Raw genomic sequence first — 20679 nt, 5'->3', positions numbered from 1 at the left:
CCACAATAAATAATAATTTACCGTTTTTACACAATCGTACGGAAATTGCTGTGTTTTAGTAAGATGAGTTACAAAACAGTTTTTGGGAATGGGGCTTTTTTCGGGATATTAATCCTGTAGAAATAACGAATGAGGCAAGAGTGAAATATTCATTGGCTTAATCAAATGTTTTATGGTTGATTGATTCTTGACTCGCACAATTTTCGTTTTCGAGTATAACTGGAAAAATCAATAATCAAACATTCTTCGCAAATTCCCAATTCTACTCAGTTAAGAAACTCGTTCCACAAAAAATCGTGTCGTAATATAAACTTAAGAAAAACGAGTTGGCTGCACAAGACCTGTACGATTCCGTAGCTGTCAAATAGAGTACTATTTTGTATGAAAAATGTTTCCAGATTTTTTTTACAGTGTCCCGTTGAGTACCACTCATGCTTAAAGTGCGTTGATATCAGTTTTCCATTGCATCGGATGTGATCATATGTAGAAATATCGATCAGTAATTTTTTTTTGCTCATTTCTGGCGTCGTATAGAACTTTCTAGTTTCTTTAAATAACGTTGCGTGCAAAATCCATCGTCCTGTGAAACTCTCTAAATCTATTGTCTGGAACAGTCCCTAATTACTTTTTACTGTTTCCAATGAACGTCAACACAAGGTATGGTCGAATGTCAAACTTTGTATGGAGCGGAGGACATAGCGATTTCATATAAAGAAACTCACCTCTCATGAGAGGTGAGTTTGTTTATATGAAATCGCTATGTCCTCCCCGGTTTGTATGAATAGACCATACCTGGTTTATACTTTCATTGACTGTTTTAGCCCACAGTAAGTCAACGATCAGACAATCAAAAATTTTACTGCAAATATGATCTAAAAATCGTTAATTTCCCTTCCCTCTCTTCCAATTAATCTGTTTTCAACGTTTTAAATCTTATGACAAAGCTATAAGGCTCTCTTACGTCGGACGACTGTTATAAAACTTTACCACTAAATCGACAAACAGAACGAAGCCTTTACGACAAACTTTCCACAACATCATAAGTTGATTAAAAAAATTCTTTTACAATTCGGTTTTATTACAGTTAGTTGCATGGGATATATTCCGATTGAATTGAGAGTTGTGTTATGTTTAGAGAAAAAAAAATAACTTGAAAGGAATTTGCGGAAAATTCGAAAAAGAAAACTTTTGTTTTTTGCTTGAAAAATAATAAAAGAAAATATTGTTCCATCTAAATTGTACTTATTTCTTCTGTGTGGAGAGTGCTTTTGGTATTTGCTGGCTGTTGAACAAAAAGCAAAAATAAATAGAACTCTGCTCTGGTTGGAGTAAAGCGAATCAATATTATGTACATTTATTAGACGAAACTCTTGCGACAATAAGGCGTTTTGTAGTTTTTCAGTAGAATAATTTCGGCCACAAATGGAACCTTATGTTAAGAGGTGTGGATGCTTAGCTAAAATTTTAACCTAAATTTGTGTTTTTCATATTTTCATTTTTGATGACATCTTTATACCAAAATCCTTTTTGAAAAATGTACGACGAAATTGTAAAACGAATATCACTAGAATTTTTCTCAGATAATTTTGACGGACTCTAGGACTGTATTATACAGCAGTCTGTATATGAAATTTGCTATGGATCCCTGCTTACTGATACAAAAAAAATCAAATACAGACAAAATTTCTGATTTTAAGAGGTAGTGCAGTTGATAAGGACCATTTATAAGAGAACGTTTACACTCGTATAAAAGCTGGGCTACCTCTCTAAAAGTTTATTTTTCTCATTGCAAAGCAGGTAAAATTATCATTAAGGAACCTACTGATAATTTTACCTACTTTACAATGAGAAAAGTTAACTTTTAGAGAGGTAGCCCAGCTTTTATACGAGTGTAAACGTTCTCGTATAAATGATCCTTATCAACTACACTAAGGCATTTGTGCTTTGCTGGAAAACATACATTTGGGCGTTTTTTCAATATGTACTTCAGTTGACGTTTGATGATATTGTTTCACCAGACCAGACCGCTTGGTCTGGTGAAAATATATTATTATCAACAATAATCTAAAATATACAGTCTCGGAATTATAAGAAGTAACAATTACAATCCAATCGACGCTATTCATTCCACGTGCATTACCAGCGTCACTACATTTACATATGTATTATAACGTGTAAATCGCATGTGGAATGAATAACGTCGATTGGATTGTAACTGTTGAAAATGTAACTTCTTATAATTCTTCCACCGTATTATTGAAAAAAAAACCGCTCAAATGTATGCCATCCAGCAACGCATCCATGCCTCTTAAAATCAGAAATTTTGTCTATATTTGCACATAGCGCATTTCATTGAGTCCTAGAGTTCGTAAGAATTAACTGGGAAAAATCCTACCACGTAGTGCGCATTCGTTTTTCAATTTTGGAAAATGTAAAATTTCTCAGTCATTTCGTACGGGGCTTCAGCTATTTGGTACGATCTCTACGGGTTTTTGGTTAAATTATAATGCCTCAATGAGCAAAGGATACAGTATGAGGAGGATATCAAATAGCAAAGGAATGGCACAGACACAGACATCACAACAGAGAATTTCAGTCAAATATTCAAAGATTACACCTCAAACGAAACTTGAACTAAACAGTAAAATGTTGTTAGCATGTTTACCATGTAGGAACTTTTTGCTTCGCAACTTTCTCTGTTATATTTGTTTAACTATATTCGAAATGAAATCTCTTCAGTTTCATAGAGTTCCCAAGATGTTCGTAAAAAAATCGTTTCGAGTTTGCATAATTCTACTTAAATAAAGTGAAACACTTCAATTGTTTGATTACTTTTAACAACAATTCTAAGGATTACAGTAATTAAAGGGTCAAAGTTTGTAACGAGACTATAATATGGTTGTGTGGGTGTGTGGTTTTTTGAACGGTTATATCTCTTTACACAACCGATTCACTGGTTAAATTATTAAGTATACTTAACTCAACGACCAAACACTTTTCGTTATTATTATTTTTCAGGTTCATTCTTTCGTTTTTTAGATTTTTCAGTCTTTCCTTTGAGTATAGGATTTTCTTCGTCTCTGTTTTGCCCCAAGTAGCCTTATTAATGATGCATAACATTTAAGACGATGAAATATTTCGCGTAGTATGAATAAAACGGAAAAACTTATACCATTCGGAAAGTGTACCACTTTTCATTTGTTCAAAAATTGTCACAAAATTCTGTTGGCAGCATGATTTGGTACGGTTTTATTTTTGTAGTGGGAAGACGATTAAATTAAGTACTGCTGACTCTTTAGCAGAGATGTCAGTATTAGACACAGTTTGCTTAAGTCTTGATAGTTGGAATGAAAACAATGCAAATGTCATTTAAACAACGGAAACGTGACATAAACGAGGGCAAAGTTGACGACTGTGAAATTCTCAGTGTGAATTCATTTCATTTCATTTAATTATTTCATCTTAAAAAAGTTCTGTTTGACATGACCTGCGTAACTCTAGTTTGTATTAAACAATTCAGAGGGATTCTTTTGAAAAACAGCCTACCGAAATCGGGCGTGTTTTCTAGTGGACTTTTTTATATGTGCCTAGAAAGGACTTCGACCCTAGAACCCAAAACCACTTTCAAAAAAATTCTTCGAAGTTTGTGTGGCTGGTGAAAGGTGATCAAAAACCGAAAACTTGCACTTTTCTTACCAAAAATTTCTCCGGGTACACGAGCCGTACATGGTCGTGTGGGGTGTCATTAGAAAGGTAATCACATGTACTATTGAGCCAAATAGAGACTCATTGGTTTTAAAATTAATCCGCACTGAAATATGTGCAGTTGAAGTTTTTCAACAGAAAACTTGCACTTTTCTTACCAATATTTCTCCAGTTACAAGAGCCGTACATGGTGGTGTGGGGTATCATTTGAAAGGTAATTTTATGTGCTTTTGGGCCAAATAGGGTCTTATGGGGGTTTGAAAGCATCTACAATGAAATATGAGAAGTTGAAATGTTTAATGACACCCCACACGACCATGTACGGCTCGTGTACCCGGAGAAATTTTGGTAAGAAAAGTGCAAGTTTTCGGTTTTTGATCACCTTTCACCAGTCACAAAAGCTTCGAAGAATTTTTTTGAAAGTGGTTTTGGGTTCTAGGGTCGAAGTCCTTTCTAGGTACCTATAAAAAGTTCCACTAGAAAACACGCCCGATTTCGGTAGGCTGTTTTTCAAAAGAATCCCTCTCAAAAGAGCTACTATAATTCCACTTTAGCTTTCTCTTACAATCTTCATAAGAGTTACATGTTCGACTAATTATGTTTTGTAAAGTGAGTGGTAGAAACCAAAGGAATTACGAGTTATCGTGGACTGCGCTATTTCAGATGTTGTCTGACACAGTTCTCGCAAATATTTAAAATCAAAAAATGCGATGTGTAATTTACATAAATTCTTTCTCTCACCGACCGTTAACTCACAAGATGAACTTTATCTTCAAATTATATCTATCAGAAAACGAATGATGCATTCATTGTTATCAAGACATTATTCCCAATCGAATTGTTATTTTTCTATGCAAATTGAATTTAGCCTTCACAACCGAAATGCCACTTAAGCTTAAACCATTTCTTCCAATCTCAATTAAGTTACTTTAGAATCAATCGAAATGGGGAGGTGTATGTGCGTGTGTGAGTGAGATAGGGTGAGAGTTTTTTTTCAGTCATAGTTAAGTCCTTAACACTTCAACGTCTCGAATAGTTTTGCTTGTTATAACAAACTGGAGACGTATACATTCTGTTTTGTGTCCTTCGACCGACACTTACCCCCGTGGCTATGATGGAATCGATGAAAAATGTCTACGTACATCGTTGGATAACTGTATTAACCGATATCGTATCTCTTATTATATCCATCTTATCTACTGATAATTTTTTTTTTGCCTTTCTTTTCGGTTTTGCTTCTTTTTTATTGATTTATTTTGTTCTTTTCGTATTAAAAACATTTTTATTCGAATCACGTGTATATGGCGAAAGCAAAGTCAATGATTTTATACAAAATTGTATTTCATTCCCCCAGTCCTTCAAGTATTATGTACTGTACACACTATATATCTGTCTATATGAAGATCCAAAAAAGATGAGAGGAAAAAAAGTTGAGGTTGATGATGTTGGGGTAGTTTCGGTTATTCTTTTTCTTTCTTTTTTTTGGCTTTTTTCTTAAGATACTTTTTTATTAACTTAATGGTCGTAGATGTTGAATTATAAGTAGTATATTAAAGCATGTTATAGATGATATGAAGTGAACGTGGTAATTGTGGATAATGTAATTAAAGTCAAAGATTTTTACTGATGCATGCGTGTGTGCTTGTGTGTTATGTGGAAGTATGGCGTGTAATGGTGATTATGATAATTTAATTTATCTATAATTCCGTGAGCGCGTTGGTTTTGAATTACGACAGTAAATTTTTATGTACATGCGGCATATACACAATGTTTCCCCATACTAGAACAACTAATGAAATGAAAACCACAAAAACCTATTTGAAGTCCATATTTACGTTAAATGGTAACCGCATTATGTGGGCAGACAGCATAATGGAAAATATTCTGTAAATTTTCTCATTTTTTCCACAGTTTTGTGTAATGTTTCTGGTGTACGGTGTAAAACAAAAAGTCAAAAAGTAAGGGAGATTGCCCCCTAAAGCAATTTTAAAATTGCAGACCATAAAATTTGTGATATGATTTGATGTTTCCCGTAAGACATAAAGTTTTTAAAACGTTATGGTTGTGGTGCTTTGTTTCTTAAACATTCACTTATCGCTGCAAACAGAAGTCTAGGACATTTTTTGTTGAGACGTGTGGGTAGTTCGTATTTCGAGCCGAAGGCGAGATTGATTCAAAACTGATTGAACCTAGAAGTTGAAGGACCCATAAGGAATAATCAGTTGATAGGAACTGACCTTTAATTACCTCAATAATGACATAAATCCAGAAAAACATGAAAAAAATTCGATAAAAATGCGAGAAATCTTTAGGTTCTAGAGTTGAAAAGACGGTGGAACATCAGGAAGGTGCTTAAGACAAATGGAATGTACATGGTGCAGTTAGTTATCACCATTTAAAACACTTCTGGTGTTAAATTGTCGAATTGATAGTAGTTTAGTGCAAAAATAGGGTTTACTCTGACGAGTTATACAAATTTGGGTATTGAATGGCATCCACAACATCCTGAGCTAGTTTTGTGACTAGGATTCAATTCTAAAATGATGTGGACAGGCTATTCTTCAAAATTCATCAGCAAAAATTAATCATGCGTCACTATTTTGCTCAGAAATAAATACCAAAGAATGTTGGAAAATATCAGTTCTAGGAACCGTGGAAATGCTGACTTATATCTCGATATCCAGGAAACAGCGTGAAGCCCGCCGGGCAGCATTCGAAAGGTACTGACTCTAGCTTTCTAAAGAATCCTCATTTATTGAAATCAGTTTCGAATTGACGGTGTGAGGTGAACTCAAAGTTTATGAATTTTACGGGTCATTTTTTGGGAAGATTCCTATATCGACGCCATTTTATTTTACAGAAAAAAAAGTTGTTGGTATTGAATCAGGCTTTCAAGGAAAAAAAGAATTTTTCAAAAAAGTTATCGCGTTCGGTAGATATTTGACTTTTAATTTTTTCATATAAACCGCTTTTCCGGTCGGAAAAGCGATTTTCCATTTTCCAGAAAAAAAATTAGTTCCATAGTTTTTCATGCTCAATCACATGAGATAAAGAAAAAATTCGAAAAACTTAAAGCGAGCGGATTGACACAAGGGGCTGGACTAGAGGATCTCATATTAGTTTATTTGTAGCGTTGGTAGAAAGTACGAAATTCCAGCAAGTGTAAATCCCCCGGCTTAAGTTCTTTTTATTTGCAAGTTTAGCAAAAATTTGTGTTTATCCATGAAAAACCAAAGGCCGAGTGGGGCAATACACATCATGCGCTACCTAAAAAACCATTTATCGCTGAATTGCGTACAACTTTCTTTAAAAAAGCGAACAAAAGCTTTAAAAAAACTATGAAATGAATGGTGAGTAAACGGACTGAAGTGAGGATTAAGCTTTACTTTTCGTCACTGTTGAGAAATAAACATTTCTGCAACTGCGCTGCGAAAACCCCGTTTAAGATAGTGACAATTTTTGTTGGACCCTTGGAATAAATAGTCGAAAATAATTATTTGCGCTCGGTTGTAAATAACATCTAGAATTTTTTTAATCAACAAGAATTCATGACGACCGACAGAAATAGATTAAGTATCGACGAAGTAACGACCAAAAATTCAAATTTACCGAACCCATCGTTTAACTACAAAGTACCATCTTCGTTGGTAAGTCATATTTCTGAGTCGATCAACAGCATATTCGTACGGTAAATTCTAGTCGGGAATATTTATTAAATGGAATGTACCAACGATGTCGATCAAATCTTAATTAAAGGTCGATTATTTTGAATTTTTAGTCGATCACCTTTCGGACGGTGAATTGTAATTTTCAGTCGGTAGAATTTCATTTTTTGTCGATCAAAATGAATTTTCTGTAGATCGGTTTATTACCACCCAAAATGCATTAACAAAATATTATGAAATGAAATGAATTTTATCACATACGAAATGTCACGAGGGATTCTTTTGAAAATCCACCTATCAAAATCGGACCCATTTCGTCTGGGATGGATATATACATGGTTTGAAAGGTGTTTGCCAGTAGACCTCAAAACAGGCCTCACACAGTCTCGAGCCACACCTGGTTGCTGGTGGAAGATCTCCGAAGTTGGGAAAATAGTGTTTTTTATCCGTATCTTTTGGCCGTTATAAATGATCGTTCCGGGTGATAGTGGTAGTGATAGTGATAGTGGAAAGCTGAGCTTAAATACTTTCGGGTCATGCCTAGTTTGATTAGATTCATTGATATATGTTTGCAAAAATTTGCAAGAAAAATTTTCAAAATCTGTGTGAACTTTAGACAGGTCTGGGCTGGTACTGATGAGGCTTAATTTGAACCTAACATGCTAGTCGTAACACACATTGTCTATCAATATTGCATGGAAGATCGAATAGGCCCTGATTTGTATAAAGAAAAATAGTTTGTTCAGAATAAATAAGAAAGTTGAAAGGGCAACACGCCCCGAACTAGTTGTTTATTCTCAATCGTTTCCCCAAAACCACAAATCGTAAGCTAGCTGGTAGCTAGCACTGTTGAAGACTCAACAGCTGGTGATTGCCAACATAACAGAATTTTATGTTAATACAACCACTACTTGTACTACTCCACAGAAGACAAATGCCACATTTTGTACAATGTGACTTATGGCAGTGTGGTTCTTCCTTCTGCAAAGTGATACAGAAAAGGTGTGGTGATTCCTTGTACAAAATACTGGTATAAAGATGTGATGCTTCCAAAATGACACGAAGAAGGAAAACTTTTTTATTTTTATCTCATTTGTCTTATTTCCTCAATAAAAAGTACAATTGTTTCAATTGCTCATGACTTTCATGTGAGTTTTAAATCAAAAATGCGTCAAATAATAAAAAATGGCATTTCCTGTTGTTATCAGAATTCACAATGATATTTTTTTTTTAAGTTTTTGTTGGGTTACTCAGTGTGCGAATAGTCTCTTCAATAATAGTTTGACTATTTGCACCCTGTGCACACGGTGCATATAGGGAAAGGAAACCGGAAGGCTTTTGGCAATACCGGTTTTCGGTATTACCGGTATTTCATCGAATTTCTATTTCTCGTTAAATGACAAATATAATCGAAGAAATTAATTTGTAGAATCATTTCAAACAGTGTTTCATGCTTGTTATGGGAACCGAAAGTAAAAATGTCATTGAAAGCTTCATACGTCACGCGAAAGTGAACGGTCTGCCACTTTGTGACGCAAAATTTTGTTGGTAAAATTTTGTTTCTAGAATTTCTTTGGTCAAATTTTTGCTGTTACAGTTTTTGCGTACAAGCGCAGAATGCGTCACCTCCAGCGATATCAGTTGTTTTGGAAGTATGCACAGGGACTTGCGTCACTTTTACTCTTTTCAGTGTTTTTGACTGATTTGTCTGAATTTCAAAAATTGTGTGATAGCACACAAATAATTTGTGCCAGCACAAAAATTGTCACTATCTTAAACGGGGTCTGCGAAAACTGAACTTTTTCATGCGTGATTTGGGTGGCGATCGAATGGTCTTTTTTCTCTGGTTTTCTATGTTTTACTTGTCACCATTAGCTGTGAAATGGATTTTCATGCTTTTCGTCACTAGTGGTGAAATGGATTTACTTTTCACCACTCCTTCTGTACATCTGAATCATTAACCGTAAATTAAAATTCTGCCCTGACCAAATTTCGAACCACCGACACCAAAACCCAATGCTTATCGAGCAACACCTCTAACCATTCGGCTATTGAGATATAAAATCGCAGTGAACCAATTTTTGAAGCGTACATAAATGCAGTCTACTTGATCGTTCATACAATATTTCGTTGATACAGTAGAATGTATGTTAAAGGTAGAATTATGTTTTGCATTTCAAAAGTTCATTTTTCGCAGCTTTTCGCAGCTCGCTTCGATCGTTTGATAACATCACATCTAGTGACAAAAACTACCGCTTTTCGCAACTAGTTGCATAAATTACTATTTCTGCACATGAACTGTCAATTCTCATATTTAGCGGCTAACATTATTTTCTCATGGCATTTGAGTGGAGAAAATAAGAGTTTTCATGCGTTACCCATGAAAGCAAAAATATACTCCTTGTGATGTAAGGATTAGAAAAACCGGTTACCCGAAAGCTAACATTTTAAGTACCCCATACCACAGCACTGCTCCCAGTTTGAATATAGAAAATATTCGGCGGCTTATGAAATGACAGTTGGCCATGTGTTTCTTTTGGTAAGCGGTAGCTCTTCAAAGCCAATTCAGTGTTCACACCCCCCCTGAACCAAAATAAAGTTTTACCGAAAATGCACCCAAAAATGTATTGCTGTTCTAAATAGAGGGACCCTAGGGGAGTTCAAAACGATGGTCCGTTAAGCTGGACCAGATGCTACCCCAACCCCATACAACTAAGAAAAAAAAAATATGGGATGGGGAAGCATCTGGTCCAGCTAAACGGACCATCGTTTTGAACTCCCCTAGGGTCCCTCTATTTAGAACAGCAATCAATTTTTGGGTGCATTTTCGGTAAAACTTTATTTTGGTTCAGGGGGGGTGTGTGTTTATGCTAGGAACAGTGCTGTACATTTTTGTACAATCCTACTTTCGATATTTATATGTTTTCCATATTACAAATCTATCTGAACTATTAGATGTGATATTCACATCACTAGTAATAAAACTTTGCTCATAGTTCTGCAATTTGATGTCTTGCTAATATCACAATTTTGAAAACCTGTGACATCAATTTAAAAAAAAGCCGACGGCAACTAGTCAGTTGAAACAAACCACTAATGTCTGCTAAATGATTGAGTTTAATAATACAAAATGTTCTAAATCAACTTGATTGGACCATATGCACTCAACATAGTTATCTATGATGAGTGTCAATACCTACCCAATAAAATTTACGTAATCTTTACAATCTCTTATGCCGACGTAATGGTTAAGATCGGATGATATGCCCTGAACCGCAAACATAATATTGTCAAGGACGTGCATAAAGGTTTAGTGTTACATAATACACCGAAAACTTAGAGAATGTTGGAATTTGGCTTCTATTGTATCTAATTATGTAAGCCTGAGTTCGAGTTGTATAGATGATATACGAAAACCTCTTCCTTCCTTCCACAAATCCATTAACAGTGTTTAACATCAACACAAAATAACATTGCTCTACATCTGTATACAGAGGCAAAATGGTATAATATTCCCTAAAACACAAACATTTTCCTCTACAAAAGGAAATTTAAATCCAAGGTTACAATTTAATGTCATTTTAATAAATCGCTTTCCCTTGGATGCTTTGCCTTTCATATATGGTGTATTACGGAGAGTAGGAAACTTTGCTACACACATATCTTTCGAAACGAAAACACAAGACTGGATTATCCCTATACCCACCACCTCTCCCACTGAACATGTACACCAATGTATACATACCACGACGAGGCGAAAAAAAAAGTTTTTCTCTTCGTTACCCTTAACATTCCCGTATTACAATCCACAATCGTCGCATTCACATTTACTGTGGCAAATATCGAAAAGGAAATAAGATTTTCTGTTTTGATATAAAATTTATCTTAATGTGAAATCTTTTGAATATATTGGTGTTAACAACTAGACTATGAAAAGAAAAACACACATAAATTGGATGAGAAACTATGGACGGTTTTTATTTCTTTTAGACCTATACGAAGAAGTGCCGGGGCACTCATGTTCTGTTTAAGATGCCAATCGTCTAAAGGACGTTCAATAGATCAGGTCCGAGTAACAGTAAGCCCGAACGAGTAACTGTAAACCCGAACACTGACAGCTACACAGTCATCCATGGAGAACCCTAACCTCAAATCTGTACATATTTTCAGGTTAGGTTCTCTGTAGATGATTTCTGACACTTCGAATAATCTTGGACTTGATCTACAATATTGCCCACTTTGCGACGGCGAAGTCTGACAAAGCTCGTGCACGCGCCATCTCTTATTAAAAATGGCATAAACAAACCAAGATATCTACGCGGAGAGTGCCATTCAGCAAAGTATATAAACACTGAAGGTAATGCAGACCCTCAGCGGATCAGAGAAATTACGGATCCAAACTTTCAGGTGAATTCATTTTCGTATGTTGTCTAACTTAGACTTGTGCAACATGACGGCCCTAAATCCTACCAATTCACCACTAAATACAACTTGACGCAAACGAATTTTATATGTGTGCAACATAACGTCGCTAAATCATTCCAAATTCACCACTAGATGCAACTTGACTCAAACGAATTCAATACGTGTGCAACATGACGGAGCTAAAATTCACCTGAAAGTTTGGATCCGTGTGTAACTGTGGATTTGCATTACCTTCAGTGTTTATATACTTTGCCATTCAGATGTGCCGAGCACATTACAAAAACATATTGTTTCTAACTCAGATGGCTCACGTTTCTATGCAATTTTGGTTTTGTTTTAAAGAAAGGGATAGATCTGATTCGGTTATGAGACATCACCTCTCCACTATTATGTACAAATTGACAAAAACTAAAATCTTATCAATTCGCCTTATTATAGAGTTAGGCATGTACCGACAGCTGACACCGCGAAGTGATCTATTCAATAACCCTTGTTTTACAGAATGTCTTAAAATCAACATATGAAGGAAATCATCCCTCGTGACTGAACCTCTATACCCCTTTCTGCAAATCAAGTTTGTTGTTTTTCAATAAAATTGATTGATCTTATTCACACAGCGAATACAGACGACTTGAAGACGCGCCATTGTTCAAATATCTCTGGACGATTTTTTTTCGTACGAGTTTTGTGTAGCTATCTCTGATTTTATACGATTATTTACTGATGCTTTTGCTACGCATTTAATATTTGTGGCGAAAGAAATATTTACCACGTTTAATGTTTACTTTGCGTGGGGATAATGATAATATTGTGTAGCAAAATGCTTTTAGACGAAAATTGGATTATTTAATGAGGTTCGATGGATGTTATTTTCTTCTCATTTATCCTTTCTACAGAGGCTAAAGCAGAGATCATAGGACCGTCCATCAGATATTTAACACCAGGATCAACATTAAAGTTAATGTGTCGTATCACGCAGAATACGGAAAGTTCGGCATTCATATTCTGGTATAATGACAATAGAATGATCAATTATGACTTTGATCGAGGAATCAACGTATCAACGGAAGCAGGTAAGCTCAATTTAAGTTTTATTGAAAAATAGTAATTTATGGCACGAGTCGGAGCTTACGAAAATTCATTTGCGTCACGCATTACACACTTCGTCCGGCCAGACCAACCCTAAAACAAACTTGTTCAGTGGAAATTTTCACCGTTACTGACCTCATCAATGAGCATAAGACATTATTTATAAGGAGTAAGATTTTTACCTATTAGTTAAATGGTACCCAGTTGAAGAGGGGATACTTTGCTTAAATTTTATATTAAAATCCATTTTGACGAAGGATTTTTCTTTAAAGTATAAATAAAATGAGAAAAGTTTGAGTTGTATTGACGAGAGATGAGCCTAAAGTTTTTCCACCTCAGTACCTGGATTTTTTTTTCTTTCGTTCAAATAAAAAATCTCCACAAATGAAAAGTTAAATGATTTTCGAACCATTCTGATGGAGGATTTTTTGCCGGAAGGGATCAATCCACAAAGAAGACGATCTACTTCAGTACAATAAACAGCAAAAATATTTCCCTTATTTGCTTATGCAATTCGTAATCTCTTAATGTTGGTTGCCAACACAACACTTATCAATATGTCCAGGTAATATTAATGAGTTATAGCTCAAATTAGTTACGTAAAAGTAATTGATTGATTAGCGACCGGGTTTCCAAATCAGCGAAAAAGAAAAACATACCAGCGACCCTTAAGTGTCCATTCCACTCAACAAAAAGTACTCCGTGAGAGAGCGAGCTGTCAAATAAACATAAAAATTCAATTTTGTCTCTCACACGGAGTACTTTTTTGGTAAGAGGAAATTAAGCATTACGAATCGTGCAATGTAGCTTGTTGTACTCAAAAGTCATATAAATATCTTCAAACTACACTGCAACGCTGCACATCTTCAAATCTCTCCATTTAAGCTTTTATCTCTATTTCTATAACGTCTGTCTTAAAATTGCTGACAGCGAAGTCAAATTTAACAAATGACAATTTAAGCGCTACCTGTCTAAATTTTGCAGTTCACATGAATTATATTGAAAAACAATGAGCGATAAAACAGTAATTACACAACGGTGAAAGTTCCTCATTTAGATGTTACAATTTGATAAAATAGCACCGGCTCAACGTAACTAGATGATTTAGGTCACACACGGACTCATTCCGATATGTTGAAACACTAGTTCAACGCCGGACGTAAAATAACCCCATAACACTGTGGTGATTCAAACCTAACAAAGAAATTTACCTCGCATTACCTTTGCACACATAAGTACATAAATCAATGGACTATTGTTAACGGATAAATCAACGTATATGTATACACCGTAAGGTATGACAGATTCAGTAAACAAATGAATGAAAGCTTTTCGTGTTGGTGCTGTAAAGTCGGTTTTGACATTTTCCGTTTTACAAAACGCCCCTCACAGTACCTTACACTAAAAATGGTTTTTCCGTTTCGACTATTTGCAGCAAATCGTGAGAGATGTTAACGAATGAATAAAAGATCTGTAAAAACATTTCAAACGAGAGAGAAGGAAAAAGGATTGTAAAAACGGGCAAATGTGGAGATTGATTGGATATCATTTATGTTGACCCAAGTTTCATTCATCAACGTTCATCCATCACGATATTGAATCATTTTTACAATTTTAAATCAAAATCTCATTCCAGTTTTGTCTGATAAAGTCGCATTTTTGTTGGTAAAATTAATTGTAGTAATTAGATTAAGCGCTTTTTGTGCTATTTTAAAACCTTACACTGATTCGCCAAGAAAGCAGTTTTGAATATTTACACTGTGGATTCCACAGCTGTTCATATGAATTAGATTTTTAAATACTAAATACTACCCATAGTAACGAGCGTGTCTTTTGTGCCTGTCTGGTGGCACCATCTATTTATTTTTATTTAAACTTACTGTACTTCCCGCCACTGAAAGCTCAAGTTATATTTTAATTAAGTTTTTTTTTGAATATTGGAATGTTTTAAACGGTTTCGTATTAAATTTCAAATTAGACATTGGAATTTCAGATTATCATTATTCGGAGCTAACGATACATCGTACGCGAAAAGAGCACTCGGGAAATTATACGTGTGTACCCAGCAACGCGCAACCGGCAAGTGTACTGGTACAGATTTTCAAAGGTAAGTTTCACAAAAAAGGCAATTTTCTACTGTACTCGATTCCGGATACTCTGGATACAAAATGTTTTTTACTCTAACCTTAAGTATGGTTTCAACTCAACAACAAAAAGTACTCCGTGTAAGAGCCGTAAGAGAGCAAGCTGTCAAGTAAACATAGAAAAAATTGAAAAAATTAAATTTTGTGTTTCACACGGAGTACTTTTTTGGTAAGTGGAAATCAAGCCTTATGCAGAAGGGAAAATGAAGCCGAAAATATGATTCCATAAAAACGGTAAAAATTCATACATTCTGGCGCAAATTATAAATCTACCAGCAAAGATATCGGATGGGACCGAATAAGTTATAATATACAATGAACGTCAACACAAGGTATGGTCGAATGTCAAACTTTGTATGCGATTTCATATAAAGAAACTCACCTCTCATGAGAGGTGAGTTTGTTTATATGAAATCGCTATGTCCTCCGGTTTGTATGAATAGACCATACCTGGTTTATACTTTCATTGATAATATAGGCTGCTAGATGACCCATGAATCTAATCGAACTAGGCATGACCCGAAAGTAATTGAACTCAACTTTCCAACGAGCCCAATCTCACCCGGAACGATCATTTATAACGGCCAAAAAATTCGGATAAAAAACACTATTTTTCCAACTTCGGAGATCTTCCACCAGCAACCAGGTGTGGCTCGAGACTGTGTGAGGCCTGTTTTGAGTGCTACTGGCAAAGACCTTACAAACCATGTATATATCCATCCCAGACGAAATGGGTCTGATTTTGATAGGTGGATTTTCAAAAGAATCCCTCCAACTTATTCGACAGTATTCTCAAACGACATTGACAGTGATCGTTCGTAAAGTACATTAAAAAGTATACATTTTAAGAAAACATTTTTATGCTTAGGATCTCCCTTTGAGGCGATGATATTTCGGTCCGGCCATTTTGACCAAACATTTGAAACCTGAACCGCGTTGTAACGCAATTGTAACGACTTCCGGTCTTGATTAATCGAAATCCACTAAAAGAAACTAACTAATTCTAATGCATGTTCTCATGGTATGTAAACGCCTTCATTAATTTCTTTCACATGTATGTGCACACAAATAACCGAGAAAAAATTAAATCCAATTCCAAATAATCCAGAAAAAACGGCTGTACCCAGAGTGGATGGATGCGAGCTTCCGGTAGCATTCAGAATAGTTGCAATTATCGTAACGATAACAGCCGTCACGCCGTAAATCAGCCAAGCCTTAAGGAAGGCAGTTCGTTGCTACAACACAAAATTAAAATGTTATCCGTCTTCACGTCTTCTCAAATGATTAAATTTACTTGATTCGCTCCTTTGAGAAGAAGTATGCCCATGAATATTCCGCAGAACGATACTATAAATACAAATGCCATTGCCGTCATGACGGCTCTTTCTACGAAAAAGAGAATAAAATGAATCCAATGGAAATAGTTCCAAAAATAAACCTATTGCTCACTATTTTGAATGTCTTCATCTTTGGGATCTAGACCAGCAACAGCAACAATACCAAATATAACGATAAATAGCAGCAAAGAATTACCAACCTACAAAAGAAATGGAAATCTAAACGATTTTGATAAAGATGACCAATCTCCCAGACAATTCATCGAACAAAAAAACCTATGGCAGATTGAGTTGTCTTTGATAAAAAATTAACTTTATAAGTTACACTCAAAAATCCTTCCCCTCGTGCAATTCCGTCCAAGAGCGCTTCACTCTGTCCTTACATTTTGTTGCAGTCCGAAAAAAAGAAACAATCTACTCAACGCTTATCTTCCACTTGTTCCACATTGCGTATGCTAAATAAAGTCGATATCGCGTTTGGAACAAGGGGGATAGACTTTGAATAGGCGACTTCTTATTTTTCTCGAACTTTTGCAGAAATGTCATAAAACCAGGGCCTATTTTGGGATTTTTTGTAAAATATTTCCAAAAGCTGTGAACGTCCAAAAATCGATTTTTTCCACCATTTCGAACGGTTTTGGCAACTTCCGAACTCAGCCTTACGTTTTAGCTGAGTCTTGATTATTTCTTGACACTATCAGCATTCAAATGAAGTCGAGCATGATTAATTTGAATGAGCGTCAATAATCAAACAAAATCATTGAGAGCCGGCTAAAACGCAAGGCTGAGCTTTTTAGTTGCCAAAACAGTTCGAAATGATGAAAAAATTCGGTTTTTAGCCGTTCGCAGTTTTTGGAAAATTTTGGCAATTTTTGGAAATTTTGGAAAAAAAATTCCAAAAATAGGCCCTGCATAAAACTCACACGCAGAAATATTGAAAAGTTTATTATTAATTGCATTTGTTTTTGATAATTTTAACTTACAATTTGAAACCAAGATATTATTCGAACCCATGACGAAGCTCCGCAACAGCAAATATTGCGTTCGTTAACCATTTTTATTCGCCAAAACTATTGATTTATGAGGTATTACTGGTATCGACAGACCCTGACACTGCATATATATAACTATTTTTGTGTACGAATTTTTCGTGTGAGTTTCGAGTTACATTTCAAAAAAAATATATTTAGATAACATATCTCTAATTAAATTCCGGTTATCTAACCACCACGCACACTATCAAAATAGTCTGGTATATTATTACAAACGAATGATTTCAATCTGATGTTATTTCTGAGGATTGCAATTTTTGACTCTAGCTGCTCGAAGGACAAGAGTATTGACAGACAGTGCCGCTTTTAGCTTTTGGGCGCCATCGGGCAATTGGAAAAATAGGCGCCAATTTAGTAAAGCTAAATTTTTTTTAAGGACCTCGGGCGCCATTTTTTTCTGCTCCACTTCGGGCGCCACGGGCATTTGCCCATTTGGCCCATATGGAAAAGGCGCCACTGTATGACAGAAATATAACAGATATAACAAAATATAAATTTGATTTGAAACCTAATTAGGTCTCCTTCGCGTCAAATTAGAAATCAATTGCAACATACAGTTGTCTTGCAAGTGTTTCAATTTACATTAAAAAGAATGGGGACCTTAAGTTCGAAAAATGTGAAATAAAAAGCAATACAGTCGGCGACTTTGAAGTAAGTGGTGCATATACTAACTGGACCTGCAAACACTTTTAATTCGTTTCATTTGAAAAATTAGAATTTTCCAGGTTCCGTACTGTTCGGGTCCCAAAAAAGCCTCAATCCGCACAGTTATTAATATTCAATATTTACAATTACAGTCAGAGGCAGTGAAATTTAAGCATGAATTTGCTTCAGCTGTTTTTGATGCAACCAAAACTGTTTATATGTTTCTATAGGGGTACTACTACCACACGCGTACATGTAGCGTTTTTATTGTATATGTGGACCAGCTGAAAAACAGCTGAAAAAAATTCATGCTGAAATTTCACTGCTTCTGACTTTTCAACGCCCTACTCAGGATTTCCACTTACGAAAAAAGCACTCCGTTTAGACAGTAGAAAAGAGGCGTGGTTTAGCCAAACGGATGCAAAACGGGTGGTTTTTTGTAAATGGAAATCGAGCCTTATGATTACGATCAGATCAGAATTAATCAGATCGGACCAGAATAAATATCCGCTATATGCAATTAACACGATCACAAGCGAGTTCAATTTATATCGAATAACACATTTTCTCTTGTAACATATTTTCCGAAATTGTTTTGTATTTATTTTCCCATTTTCCCTCCCATCATCATAATGAGCTTCGTCATCAGTCCTCAAAACGATGTGCTAATTCAAAATCAATACTAATGAAGTCTAACAGGCAATTTACTCGAAACCGCACATTTCTCTTGCTTGCTTCCTCAATCCGTCTGTTTATAATTGTGGCATATATTGGCTGCTTCAACTCGCAACAACCACAAAATCAAGCGATTTAGAACTGTGATAAATGCGTCCATTTCAACCGACTTGGATAAAACAAGCACACAAATGATAATATAAATAGATGCATATTTGATGAAAACAATTTAAATATGGACATTGTTTGGTCATACTCCCAATACGAAAACATAATTATCTATTTCCAGGTGACAATCCAGCGGCTATGTATCACGATCATCGAGGCTCGGCGCACAAATCATATCAAAATAATATTTTAACAAGCATAACCGCTTTGCTAGTAGCACTAGTGTACACGTTAAATGGATTTAATATCGAACGCATAATATAGTTTGGTGGGTGTGTATTTTTGGGCGTTATATATTTATGATCTACTATGTGTGTGGTCTAGAGTAATAAATAAATAAACGTAACGTATAAATGATACTTTTCGTCATCATCGTAAAACTAGCTTGAGAAAAATATAATCTAAACATTTAACGATAAAAGTACCTAAAACAAACTATAAACAAAGTTTAATTGCAATTTTTTTTCTTTCGTAGTCTGGTACTGTAAGGGTTTGTGTTTGCGCTAATCTGTTTAACTTTGTTGATAGAATGTGTACACAGAAAATTTGGGACGGTGGCTTTTTTTCCCATCATCTTCAATATAACTGGCAAAAGGCGTGGCAAAATATTGTAAATATTTTCATTATTAACTATGCGATTCGAAATAACATGGTGGTGTGTTTGTCTGCGGAACTAGTGGGTGAACAGCTAAAAGAGCTGACGTTTAACGAGGAGAGTTTCAATTTTTCGAGAATATTAGCCTCTTGAGAGTCTTAAGACTTAATCCCTCGTAAGCGTTTCTTTTTTCCTATATTAACTTATTAAGTTCCAAGGCGTCTATCACGGTATCAATGACTCCAATACTTTTTCAACTTCAATAGTCTTTAGACCAACGAACCCTTTGCAAATTTGTAGCCTACATTTGGGCGTAAAAATATTCGAACCAAAATCTTTTTTTGAAAAATTAAAACCATTAAAGCACGTAAAATTGTGTTACTTTCAAAGGAAAAATTGGTTTGCGGGTGATCCTACTTTAAGAAACCTTTGCAGATTGTGTAAATTTATGTAACCTGCACAGGTTTCCCCAAGTGGGTTAAGTTATCACCCGCAAACCAATTTTTTTCATTAAAAGTAACACATCTTTGCGTTCTTTAATGGTTTTACTTTAAAAAAATATATTTTGATTCAAAAAACGAATATTTTCCGCCTAAATGTAGGCTATAAAGTTGCAAAGGGTCCATTGCTCTTAAAGGTTTACGATTTCTGAAGAGTAACTTAACTACTAGAGATTCATAAAAATTCCAGCTCCACGAAATTTTTGCCCTCTTTAACTCGCAATTAATTGAAATCTTTGGTACAGAAAATCAATGGCGAAAAAGTTCAACTTCTGATTGAAAAATGAAAACTATCCACCAACATCCCGCAACTACGTAAATTACGATTATGATCAGGGTATATATTATTTACTGAAGATATAGTTGTAGTGGGCGTGTTAAAACAACAGCAGTTGCGTTAAAACTTGTTCATAATCGATGGTCTCAATCGCTCAAATTGTCTGTCAACCAAATGATGTTTCTCCTCGAGTGGAATGAGTTGACCTTCGGTCGAAAAATAAATAGCGCTCAATGATCGAAATCAACTATGTGATTGCTGTCATCCACTGTTAAAATCGTACCTTTCTTTGGTGGATTAGGTAGACCAATAAAAAACGATCTCGTTATTGAATTTAGATATAGACACGAATAAGGGCTGTATGCTGAAAAGTGGTAACAGGTGGCGCTGCACTGACCCCAC

At 35.3% G+C, this 20679-nt stretch overlaps 2 protein-coding genes and 1 long non-coding RNA gene across 4 annotated transcripts in view; 1 reads left to right on the top strand and 2 right to left on the bottom strand.

The window, feature by feature from the left end:
* The window catches only part of LOC119084880, an 86185-nt gene extending 66391 nt beyond the window's left edge, over window positions 1-19794 (top strand). Inside the window, exons 6-8 of one of the 2 annotated variants that reach the window (XM_037195025.1) lie at window positions 12692-12868; window positions 14878-14991; window positions 19027-19794. In XM_037195025.1, the coding sequence (XP_037050920.1) occupies window positions 12692-12868; window positions 14878-14991; window positions 19027-19169 (434 nt within the window). In that variant the 3' untranslated portion in view covers window positions 19170-19794. Of the gene's footprint in view, window positions 1-12691; window positions 12869-14862; window positions 14992-19026 lie in introns of both variants that reach the window. The other variant, XM_037195024.1, reaches the window with a different exon arrangement.
* Window positions 2066-9180, bottom strand: LOC119084928. Its single transcript, XR_005089172.1, has 3 exons — window positions 9170-9180; window positions 2885-2888; window positions 2066-2271 (listed from the first exon to the last, which is right to left on the bottom strand). It is a non-coding gene; the product is annotated as an uncharacterized LOC119084928 (long non-coding RNA).
* Window positions 16038-17517, bottom strand: LOC119084902. The gene is made up of 4 exons (XM_037195056.1): window positions 17349-17517; window positions 16478-16565; window positions 16323-16414; window positions 16038-16263 (listed from the first exon to the last, which is right to left on the bottom strand). The coding sequence occupies exons 1-4, from the start codon at window positions 17418-17420 to the stop codon at window positions 16045-16047; spliced, it is 471 nt and encodes a 156-aa protein (XP_037050951.1). The 5' UTR covers window positions 17421-17517; the 3' UTR covers window positions 16038-16044.
* Window positions 19795-20679: the final 885 nt, after the last annotated feature.

This window comes from Bradysia coprophila, unplaced genomic scaffold, assembly GCF_014529535.1.
Source record: "Bradysia coprophila strain Holo2 unplaced genomic scaffold, BU_Bcop_v1 contig_94, whole genome shotgun sequence".
In the NCBI taxonomy this organism is placed as follows: Eukaryota; Metazoa; Arthropoda; class Insecta; order Diptera; family Sciaridae; genus Bradysia; species Bradysia coprophila.
This window is presented reverse-complemented; position numbering and strand designations above follow the sequence as displayed.